The 17667-nt window shown below is 51.6% G+C and overlaps 1 protein-coding gene and 1 non-coding gene across 14 annotated transcripts in view; both read right to left on the reverse strand.

Moving 5' to 3' along the window:
- Positions 1-17667, reverse strand: part of TNS1 (tensin 1) — a 194043-nt gene that overhangs the window by 74792 nt on the left and 101584 nt on the right. For 12 of the 13 annotated variants that reach the window (XM_074364276.1, XM_074364283.1, XM_074364280.1 and 9 more), the window contains 11 exons: positions 15446-15617; positions 13024-13074; positions 11783-11905; positions 11294-11358; positions 10009-10092; positions 6906-7018; positions 6410-6470; positions 6104-6179; positions 5399-5528; positions 3317-3382; positions 2078-2194 (listed from right to left, as the gene is read on the reverse strand). In XM_074364276.1, coding sequence (XP_074220377.1) covers positions 2078-2194; positions 3317-3382; positions 5399-5528; positions 6104-6179; positions 6410-6470; positions 6906-7018; positions 10009-10092; positions 11294-11358; positions 11783-11905; positions 13024-13074; positions 15446-15617 — 1058 coding nt within the window. Of the gene's footprint in view, positions 1-2077; positions 2195-3316; positions 3383-5398; positions 5529-6103; positions 6180-6409; positions 6471-6905; positions 7019-10008; positions 10093-11293; positions 11359-11782; positions 11906-13023; positions 13075-15445; positions 15618-16475; positions 16501-17667 lie in introns of those variants that run through there. The other variant, XM_074364284.1, reaches the window with a different exon arrangement.
- On the reverse strand, positions 14065-14137 carry TRNAA-UGC (transfer RNA alanine (anticodon UGC)). The gene has a single exon. It is a non-coding gene; the product is annotated as a tRNA-Ala (tRNA).

A 17667-nucleotide genomic window follows, 5' to 3' on the forward strand; every position in this document is an offset into this window, starting at 1 on the left:
GTGGGGAGCACACAGTGGGACAGGCAGGGTCTGTCCCAGTGACCACCCCAGCTGCTCAGCTCCGGGCCCAGGCCAGCCAGGCCTGGGAGGAGGACAGCATGGCAGTGAGCTGCTCCCCTGCCCTCCCTTCCCACCCTCGGGCACGGGGCCAGCATCTCAGCCTCCAGACAGGAGCCCCTCTGTCCCTACAGGACAAGCTGACCTTTAACTGGCCAAAAGGTCCCACTGGTTCCATCCCCCTGCCTGGAGGAGCAGATCAGAGGAGAGGAGGGCTGGCAAGGGGTCAGGAGAGGAGTCCAGGGCCTCCCTCGCCCTCTCCTTCCTCCCCTTCCCTGCTTCTCTGGTCTGCCCTCTCCCTGTCCCCACAGCTGACAATATCCCAAGCCCCATTCTTCCCACAGCCACTCCTTTCCCCTTAAGTATTTTACCTTTTGTTTGCCTGGCACTTTATGGCTTACTAAATGTTTTTACATTTATCATCACATTGAATCCACACTAGGGAGAGATGAAGAGACATTGAAAAATTCCTTCAAATTGCCAAGTGTTCTTGTTAAAAATGCAAACATCCCCAGAACAATGAACAATTAGGCTGGCAGCCACCGGTACCTCCGGACTAATTCACTTCATCCTCCTCCTCCTCAGTTACTGGGCACAAGGGGATGTGGTTGGGGCGAGGGGAGGAGCAATTTGAGGGGACAGCCTCAGAGCAGTAGGGAGGACCCTGGTGGATGGGCTGGGCCCCTGGGGAGCGGAGAAGGGTGGGAATCAGGTAGGTACGAGGACAAACTTTCAACATGGCAACGTTGCACATGAACATACTCCCAACAAATCCTCAATTCTAGCCCAACCACCACCCTCATCCCAGTCTGAAATCCATCAGTCATTCTGGTATCTCCAAGGTCAGAGGGAGAATCTTTATGCAAGAAAAGGCCTACAAGATTTTCAGGGTGGAGTAAAAAAATCCACAACCTTGGCGATGGAGGCAGGAGGCAGGGTGAGGGTGCCGCATCTACCTAGCCCAGCTCTGCCACATGGCCCAGGGTCCCCGGGACGGCGCAGACCACCCAAGGACCAGCTCCAGCTGGGAAGAGAAGCACAGAGGCTGGGACACCAGTGCCCTTAAAATGATACATCCTGGTCGTGGGGTTAAATCAAGAGATGCTTCCTCCTGGGGGACGGGGATCTCAGCTATCCCAGCTGAAGATGGATGGGGGGGTGGGCCAATGGTCCTGAGGTCCTCCCAGCTCCCATATTCTGTGGTCCCGGGACCAAATCAGGGTAACAAGCCTGTGGCCAAACAACAGCCAGGGTGTCTCAAGGGTTCCTGTGCTCCAGACATGCTCACTTTCAGAGGCCCGGCCCTGCGTCCCATCACACATATTCAAATGAACCACATCAATCAATATAATTCATATCTAATTCTCAAGAGTTGAACAGAGTTGCAGATGAACATCTGACATAATGTTAGGTTTTGTAGCTAAATTAAACATGTATTAATTTCAATTCTGCTGCTTTCTTTTCAAATTTTGGAGCCTCCCGGTTTGGTTCCAGCTCGCAAACATTTTCGTTGGCTGTTGATGAAAGCTGGAGGGCCCTAAATGCTGTGTCTACATTCCTAGTGCTCTGACCCCAGAGAACTCAGGCAGCGAGCCTGAAGAAATCCAACAACAAGGTTAAAAGAGATTTAACAAATGCTATATTTGCAGAACAGAGAGTTATCTCAAGCTCCACGCAGGGCCACCTCCTCCAAGGAGCCCTCCGAGATCATTCCATCTCTCAAGAATCCCTCCCCTGCCAATCTCAGAGCACTTGCTGCCAACAGGACTTATCTGGCACCAAGGATACACCCTTGTATGGCTGCTTTGCTGCATTCTTTAGCTCTGCCTTCATTACTTAACACATTCATGTTTTGTTTTCTCTTCCCCCACTGAACTGTGAGCTCTCTCCTTGGACTTCTCCTCTGCACCACTCTCCCTCTGAACCTAGTATGGTGTCGTAGCAAACCAAGAGAGTTGAGGCAATGTGAGCAGGGGCTGTGCAGTTTGGGGAGGGGCTGGAAGCCGCTGGTCCCACCTACCCTCCATGCTGTCATCTCGATGCCCATTGAAGTTGTCATAGGAATCCCAGCGGATGAGGGGATCGGAGGTATTATAGTCCACAGACACGCTCGGCCCGTTCTCCAGGTGTTCCATGCCTAAAAACAGTGGGAAAGGCAGAGAGGACAGTGAAGGGAAAGAAAAAACAGATCAGCAGCTGGAAAAACAGAGCAAGCCAACCAGCTCCCCAAGGATGCTCCCTACGGGACTTCTCAGTTTCTTGACCACGGTGGGGCGGGACTAGTGGCTTAAGTTGGATGGAGAACCCAGGAGTCTGGTTTCCTGCATTCTTGAAGAGGCTCACACCAGGTCATAAGGGTAAGTCAGGACAGGGGCGCTGAGGAATGAAGACCCTCTAGAAGAAAGCCGAGGACTCTGGCTGGGGACCCTCTTTCTTTTCTGTATCCCAGGGGCCCTTGGGGCAGTGCCAAGAGTCCGGAGAGTCTGCCCCTGAAGTCAGGAGGGAAGGTGGGAGAGGCTTGCGATGGGCTGCATGGGGTCAGGGACAGCAGGCGAATCACAGCCTTGACATTGAGAGGACCCAGGTCATCTCAGCCATCCCTGCCCCTCTCCCCATTAACATGCTCTCCACTCCAGGTAGAATCTCTCCTACACATCCAGCATGAAGATAGCATAAGGTGCAAGTCAGGCCTTCTGGGATGAGTTACCTTCCTGACCCAGCAGTCCTTTTTTTAATTCACCTAGAGTCCCTCTGTCTGTAACCCAACTTCACCTCTTCCCATTCTGTTCTCAAATAAGATGGAAAACAACTGGTCTCCACATATAACCAGTGTACTGGCTTAAAGGCTATAATTAAATTGGCCTTCTCATCTTCAGGTTGAATCACCTCAGTTTTCATAAATACTTATCATCCATCCAGCACCTTTGAGTGTCCCCTTGGCCAGTCCCTCCATCCACCAAGGCCTTCAGTCTCTGAATATAATAGGATAATGACCTAATGAGACCAGAATAGTTTATCCAACCCAGCGCCTCTCTGTCTACTTTTTTATTTTTATTATCCAGGGATTAAGTCACTGATTCATGTTTAGCTGGGGGTCCACTATGATATCCAGATCCTTTACTACTGGCCTGCCTCTCAATCACAGGTAACTTGATAATCGTAGAATAGATCAGTGGGAAAGTGGTGGAAGTGGGGTGAAGTAAGGCAGGGCAGGATCGAGGGAATGGAGTGAATCAATGGATTCTAACTTGGCTTTTACCTTGAATTTTCTCTGGTCCATAAGAAAACACAAATTCAACTTTGCCATATTCTGGAAATCGATCATCTGAAAAAGGAAGAGGAAAAACAAAAATGGGCAATCAATTCCCAAAAAGGACTTCACAAAAAGTTTTCTTCTAGAAAAAATTAAAGCAATATGTGCATACATAGTTGATAATATAAGTTTTACATATACATATACACACACACACACACACACACACACACACAAAATGAAATTAAGGCTGCCACCCTAGGCCCTGGCCTCCTTGCCTGAGTTAACCATTTCTAACTATTTCTAGCTCTTGTTCTACTAAAAGTTACCTCTAAGACTCTAAATAATAGTCATAGTTTCTATGCCACTATTTCTAGGTATATCAGTTTTAAATAATCTTCACTGATTCACCACTATGAAGATGAATAATTTGGATCACTTACAGTACTCCCACCTCCCTTCTTTTTTTTTTTTTTCTCTTTTCCATCACTTTTTTTTTAATTGAAGTATAGTTGATTTATAGTGTTGTGTTAGTTTCTGGTGTACAGCATAGTGATTCAGTTATACGTACATATACATATATTCTTTTTCATATTCATTTCCATTGTAGGCTATTACAAGGTATTGAATATAGTTTCCTGTGCTACATTGGAGGACTTCATTGTTTATCTATTTTATATATGGTAGTTAGTATCTGCAAATCCCAAACTCCCAATTTATCCCTCCCCTTCCCCTTTTCCCCCGATAACCATAAGTTTTTCTGTGTCTGAGTCTGTCTCAGTTCTATAAATAAATTCATTTGTGTCTATTTTTAAGATTCCACATACAAGTGATAGCATATGGTATTTTTCTTTCTCTTTCTGGCTTACTTGGCTTAGGTGAAGTAAGTACTTTGCGATCTCCAGGTCTACCCATGTTGCTGCAAATGGCATTATTGTATTCTTTTTTATGGCTGAGTAGTATTCCATTATATAAATATATCACAACTTCCTTATCCAATCATCTATCAATGGACCTTTAGGTTGCCCACCTTTAGGTGTGGGCTATTGTAAATAGTGCTGCTACGAACACTGGGGTGCATGTATCTTTTCAAATTAAGAGTTTCCTCTGGATATATGCCCAGGAGGGGGATTTCTAGATCATATGTTAAGACTGTTTTTAGTTTTTTAAGGAATCTCCATAGTTTTCCATAATGGCTGCACCACCTCTCTTCTTAAATCTGGCTTTATTTTTTTTATTATTATTAATTCATCCTTCTGATTACCTCTGAAACTTTCAGTACTATGGTTAAGCCTCTATTTCTTGATCTGTCCATTTTCAATCATGTCCTGACTCCATGTAGGAAGAGGAAATTTGTGCCACTCCCTCCCCCCACCTCTCTACAACCCATTTATTTTGTCAGCTAGCCCTTTATTTTCCTTGTTAAGACTGATAACATTTACATTCTCTTCTGCAATTATAACAACATCATCTGCTTTTGCCCTCCTGGCTCCAGTACAGGGAAAGCTCATCACAGAAATAGCCTTCTCCTGCACAAGCCAGACTATAGTGGGAGATCAAGCCCCTCCCCCCTCTGAGCCCCAGCCGCATGAGCTGATCTCTGCCTGGGCCAAATCTGGACACAGATCACCATCCACTGCTTGTAGGAAGAGAAGTTACAGTAGCAACGGTGTCTGCTCCGTGGAGCACCCATCATGCCTGTGTCTGTCGCCATCACTGTGAGCATCACTTCATAGTATCATGTTTGTGTGTCTTTCGCCTACCAGACTGTGAGCTCCCTGAGGGTAGGGCCTGACTTCTTTCTCTTTGTATCACTAGGGTCTGACACATGCCTGGAACATACAGACACACGAGTGATGCTGGTGGATGGATGGATGTGGATATGTTCCAGGCCTGCCTGAACACGATGTAGATGAAACCTCAAATGGACAGCAGAAAGAAGCACAGACAGACACCTCCCTGACACCTCCCCTTCCCTGGGAACATGGTTCCCCCTTCACTGCTGCCACAGCCGCTCCGTCATTGTTCTTCCACCTTGTGGTTCTAATTATTCCTTGCTAGGTCTGCCTCTCTACTCGACGAGCCCACCTTTGAAGGCATCATCAAGGTCCTCCTTTCCAAAGACCACCCCCAGGTCGTGGATGGCGCAGGTGTGGAACTGCACACGGAAGACGACGTCTCGGGCTGGGCTCCGGAACCTCTTGTGGTAGCACTTCAGCTGCGTGGGAAAGAGAGCAGAGCCCATCAGGCAGGAAATTAGGGAGCCTCCTTACTAGCTCCATGACTGGGCCCTCAAGGCTCACCCCAAACCCAGTGAGGAAGAGGTCACCAATACCAGACAGGCGCTCAGAGCTCTCTGGGGAAACTTCTAGAACAGCAGAGAGTTGGAGGCCAGTCTTGCCCTGCGGGGACAAGGCTATCATCCCAAGAAGTTCCTGCATGCAGGTAGGAATAGAAAATATAGGCGTGGATTTAAATTGCAGGAGGGAGGAGGGACCTGGATTGAGGGAGTCCTGTCACCAGCAGGAAGCCCTGAGGTAACAGTTCACACTGAGAGATATTTCCCTGAAGATGATCTAGAACAAGAGGAGAGCCCAGCGGAGGGCACGTCCAACTCCAAGGCAGCGGATGGACAAGGGTCATCAAAGCCTGGAAGACCCAGCAGGGCCCCTGGGAACCTGCAACCCCAAGGCTGGCGGCTTACCAAGAATGACACTCTTGTCCAGAGAGGCAGGAGGGAAGCAGGAAAAAAAAAAAATGGCAGTCACGGGATTGAGCAGAGAGGCGACTCACCAAAATGTCTCCCTTCAAGAGCAGCCCGGGCTCGATGGTGATGCAGATGCTGGTCTGGCTGTCTCCTTGGACGTTGCTATGGAGAGAGGCAGGCAGAGGGGAGAGGGCTGCTGAGAGGGTGGGGCAGTGCACTTTCTCCCAGCTGCCCCTCTGCCGGGGCTTACTGGGGAAACTCACTGACCCCATCTCTGAGCCCTCTCCTAAAAGTCCTCCTAGAAAAGGTTCTAGGCAGCCCCCCAACCCGTGCCGCTGATCCTCAGGCTCGGCCTCCGGCATCCCTGGCCACTCGTTCCTGCGAATACCTACTAGATGCCAGACGTGTAAACAGGTTGCATGGCCTGGTAGATCCGGAGAAATGGCCGACACCCTGTAAGGGAGGGGTGGTGTTAGCCAAGACAACAGACACAGCAGGAAGAGGAAGGGGAGAGGAGGGATGAGGGAAGGAAGGAACAACCAGAGGAGGAAAGGTAAGAAGGGGAAGTAGGAAAAGAGGAAGGACAAATGGAAAAAGAAAGAGGAAGAAATACTAACTTTTCTTTTTTTTTTTTCCTGACTTTTAAAAGGCATTTTGAGTTTACAAAAACACTGCCATGTCCAGTGTCATCTGCCCTGCAGACACCACCAGGATTAAACCCATTTTGCAAATGAATCAACTGGGGCTCAAAGAAATAGGAAGTGGTAGAGTTGAGACTCTAAGCCTAAGGCTGCAGCTAGCCTGCATTCTTACCCCCCAGGGCTGCCTCCTAAGAGAGGGAGATGGAAGACAGGAGGGGAGTGGAAGCCAGCGGGCACGGACAGTTACCTCCTTTAGACTCGAAGTTGGGGATGCCGTGCATGATCACATGGTGCAGAAACAAGGGCTTGTTGTTCATTTTGATGGAGCCAGAGAGCAGGCCACTGAAATAATGCACATACCTGGAGCAGGGAGAGGGGCAGCTTCAGCCAGGGAAGCCTGTGCTGGAGCAGAGCAGTCCTGTTCTCTTCCCCCCCTAAGAACATCACCCTAGGTGGCCCCACCAAGCTCCCCTCCTCCAACCAACCCCAGCTTCCTGGCAGCTGGGGTCTCTGCCCCCAGCACAGTCCTCCCCTACTGCCTGGAGCCCCAGGTAGGGAGGGTGAACAGGTACCATTACACCTAGAATGGAGTCAAGGCAAGCCTCCCACTTGGGGTTCTCTAGCGCCCCCTGGTGGTCAACATGACCACATCACTCATGCTTCACTCCCAGCCCAGGAATCCCCTGCTGGACCAAATTTACTCCCACACATCCCTGGCAGCATGTAGCTGTTCACTACTGCACAAGGCAAGTTGATCAACCACCAGACAGCTCTGACAACCCTTACACTGAGCCCAAACCAGGCTTACATTTGTACCCACAGGCCCCAGTTCTACCCCACAGACCCATTAGCCACATGACAGTCCAGCAAACAGTAAGAGCTTAATAATTATAACCCTTCACATTTTTATATTACACTGAAGTGTACAAAGTTTCTCTATATCATTCATTTGGTATTGGGGGATACTTAGCTTCCACTAAGTATTCCTATCTCTAGGGTTAACAACCCCTGATTCCCTTAACAAAGATCTTGTTGGAAGAACGGAAGGAGTAAGCCATCCCCCACTACTCTAGAAGAGAGGGAAAACTCAGTCCAGAAATGGTAATCAGCCTCCCAAAGACACACAGCAAGAACACACAAAGCTGGGAGGCTAGCGGGTCAGGGGAGAAGGGAAGCAAGCAGTCTGACTCCAGTGCATCTACTAGAAGGACAGGCCAGTCCTTTTGGTCAGTACTTCCTCCTTGTCTGACTGGCCAGACGATGTGAAGCTGAGTCATCTGGACCAATCAGAATGCATCCTGAGTCTCCAAGGGAGCCAATGGGGGCTCTTTGAGGCGGGTGAGACCAGAATCCGCATGACCATGACAGTGGTCCCATCCTGACTCTTGGCTCCTTGGCTCACCTCCAGGCTTGTGGGCCTCTGTCCCTGGGCCAGGGTGGGGCCACCTCGGACTACCCCAGGAAGATAATCTGATGGGCAGGGCCAGCTCCTATTGAGGCCCCTGCCCAGCCCCCAGCCCCATTGCTCAAACCGGAAACCTGGAATGGCAGGCTCCTATCAGATCTTCTGATCATGCCAACAGGATGTGTCTGTGTGCTGGGGACAATGAGCCCGGGGGTGGGGTGATAATGAATGGGGGAGCTGCAGTCAAAGCCCCTCCCTCCCTCTGTCCCTGCCCTCCTTTCCTCCAGCTGCTCCATTCCCTGCAAGTGACACTGACAAGAAGGCAGGAAAGTAGCAATGAATGCCACTTTCCCAACAGTTGCACTTCCACATTTAGATGCAGATGGAATTACCCACCCATCAGATGATGCAGTTGCAAATATGAGCTGCAAGGCAGACACAGATAATATAAACACACACACACACTGATCACATGCTATGTAAGCACACACTCTGCACAGTGGAATCCCTGAACAATTCTATTCCTGAGAGGTAACACTGATCCCCATTGCCCAGGCTTTCAGCTTCAGAGATGTGACTGCTCTGCCCACTCTCTCCAAGCCGCATTGTGCCATTGTAACATCATGCTCCTCTGTTTGAATCTCTCATCCTTCAAGGTCAAGGGCGAGACTCAGGACCAAAGCCACCAGTCACATGTAGCAAAAGCCAGGGTCTTGAATGATAGCTCTCTCCTCCCTGAGACTTCTTCCCTGGGAAGACTCTCACTGATCCACAGCAGCTGTGTCTGGCAGCCTAGCCAGAATTTTCTGCAAATAAAGACAGCTCATTTCTGATCACTGACACAGAGGCTGACTACCAGCTGTCCTGTGTCAGTTGTAAGGCACTGGTTACCTGAGGACTTACTCCTTCTTGTACTTCCTGCTACAACGGCAGAAACAGTCCCCAGCAGTGCCAGCACACTTTTAGCCAGGCAAGCAAGGTAGGCGTGATGCGGTGTGGGTTGGAGACTCCCAGCACAGAGAGGCTGGAAAGCTCCAGGATCTGCAGCTGGGGGTCCTGAGTGTCCAGTCAGTGTTCTGAGGGGCTGGAAAAAGCCCATAGGACATTGTGGCCTTTGTACTTGCTGCTCCCTCTGCCTGGATCCTTGACCCTAGACCTTCACTCAGATGCTTCCTTCTCCCTTCCCAGACCTCCCCTCACATATCAACTGCTCAGAAAGGTCAGTCCATTGGAATCAGCCCCTCACACCCACCCCCATTACTCTCCAGCCCATCATGTTCTGTTTTGGTTTTTCCACATCAAAGCACTTCTCACTGTCCAAAATGACCTTGATGGTTCATTCACTTGTGTAATGTCCATCTTTCTCAATAGAATGTCAGCTCACCAAAGGCAAAAGACTTTGTCCTGTCCGACTAGATATCTCTAGCACTCTGAACGCACTAGAGGACCCAAAATTTGCCAGATGAATGAAGAAATCCATCCCTGTCCTGCTTCCTGTTTGGGCTGTTGTGGATCACGTGGTTGAGAGCCCTCTGTAAAACTGTAAAGCTCTCCTAGCCGAAGGTGGCCCTTATCATGAGTGTCTGTGACCTCCTTAGGGGAGGTGGCAGTGATGTCAGGCTCCTGTAGACCCACCTAAACACGGAAGCAACCCTGAATGGCATTGCCTTTCTTATACAAGCTGCCTTCTTGCACCTCTCCCACTGATGGCCCCGCTGCTGTCTTGCACCAGCCTCTGGAACCCCTGTGGGCACACACAGTTGCACATGGGCTCAACCATGACCCTGAGCTCACGCCCCTCTAGGCTGGCACCTGGACACGTGTGCTTGGCACACCCTCAACCTGGGCATGCTGTTCCACCCCCATGAGCACACAAGACTAGTTCCCACATACAGCGAGCACATACACACAAGTGTGCACCAGGCCGAGAACCCTGGCCACCCACCTTCTCTGGGATGGTTGACCTATGGGGACAATCTTATCCTCATAGAACCGCTTCATTGCAAATCGGTCCAGGGCCTGGTCAGCACTGTGGGGAGAGACAGGTAGTCAGAGGAGCCAGCTTCCATGTCCAAGAGCCCCTTGTCCCCAGACCCCTGCCCCGCAGAGCCCTCCAGCCACCCTGTCCTGAGATGCTTTCAGGAAAGGACTGCCCCAGCATGTACTCAGCATGGGGGCCTTGGAGCCAGGCAGCCTGGGAACCCATCTCAAGTCCACCACTTACTTAGTAGCCCTGCACCTTGGGGCAAGTTACTTAACTTTCTTAAACCTGACTTTCCCTTCCTGTCAAATCAGGTAATAATCGGGCCTTACTTGACGGTTGTTATGGCAATCGAGTGAGATAACATCTGTAAAGAGCTTGGCACATGTGGGCACACAGTAGGTGCATAGGAAATGTTCACCATTAAGCAAAGATTAGGCCAGGTCGGGTTTCTTAAAGTCATAAAACTACCATCCTATTATCAAACTCTCCATAGAACATTCTACCCACCCTCAAAGAGATTTTAAAATGAAAGGACAGATCACACAGCTCCTCCATTCTTAACTCAGCAATGAAGTCCCATCCTTCTTAGAATAAACCCCAACATCCTGATCAAGGGCTACAAGGCCCCCCAGGCTCCGCCCACTCCCAGCTTCACTACCTACTACTTCTCGTCCCCTCACCTACTCGGCTCCAAACACGCCAGTTCCTTGCATCCCCTCTTCTCTGCCTGGAAGGTCCCAGGCCCCCAGCACCACCCCTCCCGGCTCCCCCTCTCCCCCAGCCCAGAGGCTGTATATGACCCAGTCCTTCCCACCTCCCCTCACTTGATTCCAGTCTCTGCTCAAGTTCCACCTCCTCAAGAGGCCTCCCCTCCCCACAGTCTTGCTCTGGTCTCCGTTCTGCACAGCACTTGTCACCTGCTCTTACTGACATATTCGTTTACTTATTGAACATTCATGAGGGCCGGGGCCTGGCCTTGCCCCCTGCTCTATCCCCAGCACCTAGCGCAGTCTGCACAGGGGCTGTCCCGCCACCCCCGTCAAATGGCTAAATGAAGGGACCAACCCCTCTGCCCCTCTGCAAACCCAAATCAGCATGGGACTCATCCATTGGTTGCGTTCTATTCTTGCTGCAAAATACCTAAGTGGGAAGAGGCCTCTGCTGGCCAGAGGCAGAGGCGTGCATAACTTCTAGATGGGTGAAGAGGGGAGGGGATTCCTGCTGGCGATATTCAGGGCCTCCTTACCTGGCAGAAATGTTGCTGTAGTGCATGTAAGCCGCGATCACAACACCTATCCTGCCTCGGTTTCCCTGGAAAAGCCCCGAAACACAAAAGCCTTTACTTTTAACGCTGGCCCTCCTGCCCCGGAGCCCATCCAGAACCTTGAAGAAAAGCAGGGGCAGGGGCTGGAGAGAAGGGGGTGGTCCAAGGGAGAACAGGAGAAGGGCAGAAGCAGGTGAGGGCTGACCGTCAAAGAGAAAAAACACAGCTGATCATTCACCATGCCCGAGGGACCCTCAAGCTGCTACCCCCCACTTCTTGGGGGTGCCCGGGACAGAATTTATTCTCCTCAAGGAGGAGAATACACACACACAAACCTGTGTGTTCACACAGTCAATGAAACGGGCAGGTACATGCACTCATCCAAGGATATAGTCACACATGTGTGGGTGTGTGTGCATGCGTGCGCATGTGCGTGCACACACACACTCATCCTGTAGCCCCGGCTCTGACCTTGTTGTGTAGAACGACAACATTGTGGGGGTCTGCGTTGAGCCAGGTGTCCATGGCCTTGCAGACACTGCAGATCTTCTCCAGTGCTGGGGTGTGCAGGTCGGGCCAGCCAAATTCCAGTACCTGTGGCCCGAGCCATGAGAGAGAAGTGGCAGAACCCGGAGAGTCAACGACAGGGGTGGGGTAGGGGCCAGCACACATGCCTCGTGCCAGTACCCAAGTGGTGGCACCAGCAGCAGGGCCTCAGTTCCTGCCTTAACCGTCAACCCAGCTGGGAGGAAGGGATGCAGAGGCAAAGGATGCTGGCCCGGGACCAGAGACCCTGGGCCTGAGTTTTGGCTGACACTGGCTGGCTGTGCGACCTCAGGCCAGTCACGGCCCCTTCCCCAGCCCCAGTTTCTCATACGTGCATAAGGCAAAGGCTTACAGCCGATGGCCCCTAGGTCCCTTGTACATCACTTTGACCTCAGAACACCCCCTAGCATTGTTCCCAACCTCTCCTCCCACAGATAACCCTGAGACCTGGCTCAGGGAGGAAGAAGGAAGGGTGAAGGGCTATTCATAGCTCTTTTCCAAGCCCCGGACACACAAACCATCAAGTTTTCAGGTCAGCGGAAAGAGGTCTGAAGGGAACAGAGAACAGACCTGAATAGCAGACATTAGGCTCCTTCAAACTTTTCTTAATTAATAGAACTTTAAAGTCAGAGAAAACCTGTGTCAAGAAGGGCCCAGAGAGCACATCTAATCCACTTTCAGAGGTGCAAACTGATGCCCAGAGAAGTCTGCCGCCCACTCAAGGTCACACAGTGACAGGTACCAGAATACAGGGTCCAGAGCAGACGTCCATGCTAAGCCCCACACACAGCCCACTGAATCGCAAGTGAAAGGAGGCTGGCTGGAGGAAGTCTGCATTGGCGATTCCCAGCCAGTTTAAATCCGGGATACTTTTCAATAAGACTAAACATCCCATAGCTCCAGCCCCAGTGTGCACCGCAGGGGGCAGACCTGGGTGAAGAGCACCGTATTGAGCTTTGCTTTCTGTATTTTGTAGTACACAAACAATAAATACATTCTCTTCTATTTTTCACATAGCAGACGGCACTGTAACTTTGAACAGGCTTTGCAAATTGTCGCAGCACTTTCCCCAAGATGTTCATGTGGGAACCTCAGGGAGAGGGGGCCCATCTGTTCCCCCTTCCAGGCAGGGAGAAGCCCCCACCCCCAAGCAGCCATGGGCTCACCTTGGCGTGGAGCTTCGTGATGTCAGGTCTCCGCTCGGAGAGGTTGAAAAGCTAGAAGGAGGAAAAGGAGGAGATTATGAGAAGGCTGGCTTTCTCTCTTTCCTTCTCTCTCTCTCTCTCTTTTTCCTACTGGAAATTCTACCCATACATGAGCATACATGCGTCCCATCAGACACACACTGACCAACAGGAACTCAACTACAGGTTATCAGGATAAAGAGGGAGACATACCGAGCCACTCCCCTGGGGGAGCAGACGTCCTGAACTAAAGACGAGGAGGAAATCAACCTGTCTTGGGTCCCTTGTGCCACCCTCAAGGTGGGCATCTCCCCACCCTGAGTGGAATCCAATGGTATCAAATGATAAGTATTTGGCCATCTCTGGTTTCCACTTCACACACTGACTTTAGCTCACCCCACGAAGATGCAACTGCTCTGTGGTCGGACACCCTCCATCCAAGAGTGTAACCCGCGCTGGGTGGGCCCTCTCAGACCCTTGACACCCCTCTCCCAGCAGATGCCCTCTGACACCTGACCACATCCCACAGGAATCCCCCAATCTCTGTCTCCACCTCTGAAGGAGGCATGCAGAACTCCCCATACCCACCTCATGGCCTGGGAAATTCAAAGACCCCTGTGATGTCTCCAGGGAGAGAAGAAGACCACAGGGTCTGGAATGGGAAGGAAAGCAGAGACCTACGGATTCCTGACTCCTGAAATCTGGCAGGATCTTAGATGGAACATACCTTATGCTGTTAACAACAGACACCACTTGAGTGTCTGCAGCCTGCCAGGCCGTATTAAGACTTTACGTCTAACAGCTGCCTTAATTCTCTCAGCAACCACAGAGGTACGGAGGGTTATTAGACCCATTTTACAGATGGAAATCTTAATTCTTAGTGCAGCTAAGGGCCAAGATCAGATAGTAAAAGCAGAGCCAGCATTCCAACCCAGAACTTTCTGATGTTTAAAGCCAGGCTCTTTTTTTTTTTTCAAATTTTTTCTTTTTTGGGGGAGGTAATTAGGTTTATTTATTTTTTGATGGAAGTACTGGGGATTGAACCCAAGACCTTGTGCACGCAAAGCAAGCGCTCTACCACTGAGCTATACCCTCCCCCTAAAGCCAGAATGCCCAACAGAATTGATGGATGGACCTCTGTAGAGGGCTGAATAGTGTCCCACAAAAATTCACATTCACCCGGAACTTCAGAATGTGACCTTATTTGGAAATAGATCCTTTGCTGATGTAAGTAGTTAAGGATCTGGAGATGAGATCACCCTGGATTTAGGGTGGGCCCTAAATCCAATGACTAGTGTCCTTATAAGACGAGGAGAGGACACTCAGAGACACAGGAAAGAAAGGTCATGTGATGATAGATGCAGAGACTGGAGCGATGCCACTACAAGCCCAGGGTCACCAAGAACTACCAGGAGCCACCAGAAGATAGGAAGAGGCAAGGCAGGGCCCCTGCTGTGGGATTTAGAGGGAGCACAGCCCTGCTGATACCTCGATTTGGACTTCTAGCTTCCAGAACTGTGAAAAAGTAAATCTTGTTGTTTTAAGCCACCTAATTTGTGGTAATTTCCTATTGTGGCCCTGGGACCTAGTACAGCCTCACACCCCGTCTTTGCTCAGACATCCCAGGACAGCTCCTCAAGGTGGCCCATCTGGTCCGTGGGTCCAGCCCACACATACCTCCCTGTAAAGTGGATCGAGCCCTCCTCTGGGGCCAGGATAGAGCCCATCCCCCAGGCCAGCCTTTCTGACATTAGAGACCACGGGGCCACTTCCTCCACATTGGTTAGGTGAGTCTCCTGTGCCAGGTACGATCCCAGTGTCAGCAACCCAAGGTCCCTTCAGACACACTCTGCCACAACCCTGCCCTAAGACTTCTCAGAGGCACTGACAGTGTCACACTCCTGCCACTTCCTGACGCTGGGACCTTAGGCAGATACCCCACCCCTCCGTGCTCATACAAAACCTGCTTCCTACTGCTGTCATGAAGTTTAAATGTACGGAAAGGAGTTAGAACAGGACCTGGCTCATCACACTCAATAACGTGAGATTTTATTGCTGTTCTCTCCTCCTGGTCAACACACATGCATATACACACACCCCACATACACGTACACACACACACACACACACGTACACACACCCCACATACACACAGAAGCACACACACACACACACAACTTGGCTCCAGGTGCTGCATCCCAACTGTAGATACACCCCTTACAGTAGAGCTGGTCTGGTGAGTGAGTGAAGACTCAGGCCACGAGAGACACCCGGGGCCAAGGGCAGGAGCAGGAAGGGAAGAAGAGCTGGCTCAGGGGCAGGTGGGTCGGGACACCAGCAGGAGGAGGTGGCAAGCAGAAAGGGTGGGGGCACCAGGCCAGCAGGCTAGAGGCTTCGTCCTCACCAGGTAGTTGCCTCCATGTTTGGACTTGAGCATCTGGGCCACCTCGCGGAGGTTGCTCCGGAAGTTCTCCTCGTTGGCTGTGCTGGGGAAGGAGACGGCAATGATCCTCTCGGTGACATACACCAGGTCCAGCTCACAGCTGTCCTCCATGGTCCGGCTTACACTCATGTTTCTGGGGAGACAGCAGGCAGAGGGGTTCCAGACCAGGATCCAGGGCCCCAGGACAAGGACAGGGTATCTGCACCCTCAACACATCAAACATGGCCCCCAAATCTAACCCAGGGGCTTGGCTGCTCCCTGACCCACAGCCAAGGCCAGAGACTTCCCCTGGCAAGGCCAGTGTGGCCAGCAAGGCCAGTCTGGGAGTGCCGGAGAGAACAGGGCTGGAAGGAGATGGCCAGGATCTCAGGCCATCTCAGAACAGAGGAGTGATGACACCAGTCCTAGGTGCTCATCAGTCCTGTTGGCGTTGCCTTCAGCCTGTAATCCCAGAGTTCAGAGTCAGAGCCAGAAGCAGCCAGGAACCCAGGAGTCCAGCTCAGCCTCCCGATATATCATGGCCACCTGGTCTGGCAGAAGCTTCTCGAAGGACACGGGGACAGCTCCGGAAGAGAAAGGAGAGCCTGAACTGGGTGCTTTCGCATCCCAGAGCTGAGTCTTCTGTTGCTCTCCCCTTGCTCCGAGCTGTGGAGTGGGCAGGGAGGCCCCTCAGGGGAAGGGGCAGCTCAGGTGACACGCTCACCTGGGCTCCAGGTAAGCCAGACCACAGCACACATTCCAGCCCTCCCCGGAGGCAGGCCGACTCCTGCCCTTTGTTCTCTGGCTGTCTCCCCACCTCTGTCAGCTCCCACCACCTCCCAGGGCAGCTTCCTGCCACTGACCGCCCTGATTTCTAAGGGCCCAGGAAGCAGAGGGTGTGCTGTGGTGGCAGGTGGCCCCCAGACATCCCAGCACCATCTGAGCTCCTCGGAGAGGTGGGGAGCCCCCTGGGCTGGGCACTGGGTGAGGGGAGGTGGGGGGTCCTTTGTACCTCACCCAGCTTCTCTTCCAGGGAGGGTCCAGGGTACCACTGGGGGCCTGACAGGAAGGGGAAATGGGGACATTGGCATTCCATTGTGGGTGCACCTCACACCCTCCCCTTCTTAACCCATCACCAGCCTCCTAGTGTCCTGCTTCCCCCCCTCTCTCCAAGGTGAGCAACACTCACAGTTCATTTTGATAACCTTTCACTACAGTGGGGTAAAGTTAGACTAGAGGGGCGGCAGGAGGAATACCACAGAGGTGTTTCAGTGTGACACGGTGGCACCGGACAGTACAGCCATGGGATGCTGAAAGCAGGGCAGAATCCAGAAGGGTTAGCTCTGAGCCCAACTGTGTAGACGGGGCTTGGAGAAAGGGGAGCCAAGGGTGTTGAACAGCTTCTCTGTGGTGGCAATGGCAGGGAGCAGGGGTCAGTCGGCTGGGAGCCCACTTTGAATTTGACCTCTCAGCCATTCCTCATCCCTAAAGCAAGCTTCTCACTGCAGCCTTTGGGAGTGGGGTTCCTACTAAAGGCAGAACCGCACCCCCACCTGGACAACCTTAGCATCACATTCTTCACCCACCCACCCCACAGTGACTCTCAGCTTACGAGAGGAGGGGATCCTCTAAATGGGCCCTCGAGTCTCTGTGGACAGCTGGAGCCTGAACTATAACCCACTGGGAGCTTCAGCTACATTCCAGGCCCTCTCTCGCTGGGGCTCCATATCCCTAGGGCCAGATTCTCACTCATCTCGGGAGCCTCGGGGTTGAAGGGGAGGCAGAGAGGGAAGCGCCCCAGCTGGAAAATTAGAGAAGCTGAGGCAGGAAAAAGAGATCATGGATGAGCAAGGCACCAAGTCCCCTGTGCATCTCCTTCCCCCAGCCCAGCCAGATAGAGAACCTTCCTTTTATAAATGACCCTCCAGCATCAGAAATCTCTGCCCATGGAGAGGAACAGGGTCTAGCAGGGGCCTCGATGCCAGCCAGGACTGAGTGCAAACCCCAGAGCTGCCTCTTGGTGGTTCTGTGACATTTAACAAGTCACCTCATCTCTCTGAGACTCAGTTTCCTCATCTGCCAAATGGGAATAAAATACTCATCTTGTAGGGCTGTTGCAAGGGCTTGATAGGATCATGCTGGTCAATAAAGAATCCAACACAAGGCCTGGCTTCGAGCTAGAATGCAAAACATGATGCTTCCCA

This window comes from Camelus bactrianus, chromosome 5 (genome assembly GCF_048773025.1).
Source record: "Camelus bactrianus isolate YW-2024 breed Bactrian camel chromosome 5, ASM4877302v1, whole genome shotgun sequence".
NCBI lineage: Eukaryota > Metazoa > Chordata > Mammalia > Artiodactyla > Camelidae > Camelus > Camelus bactrianus.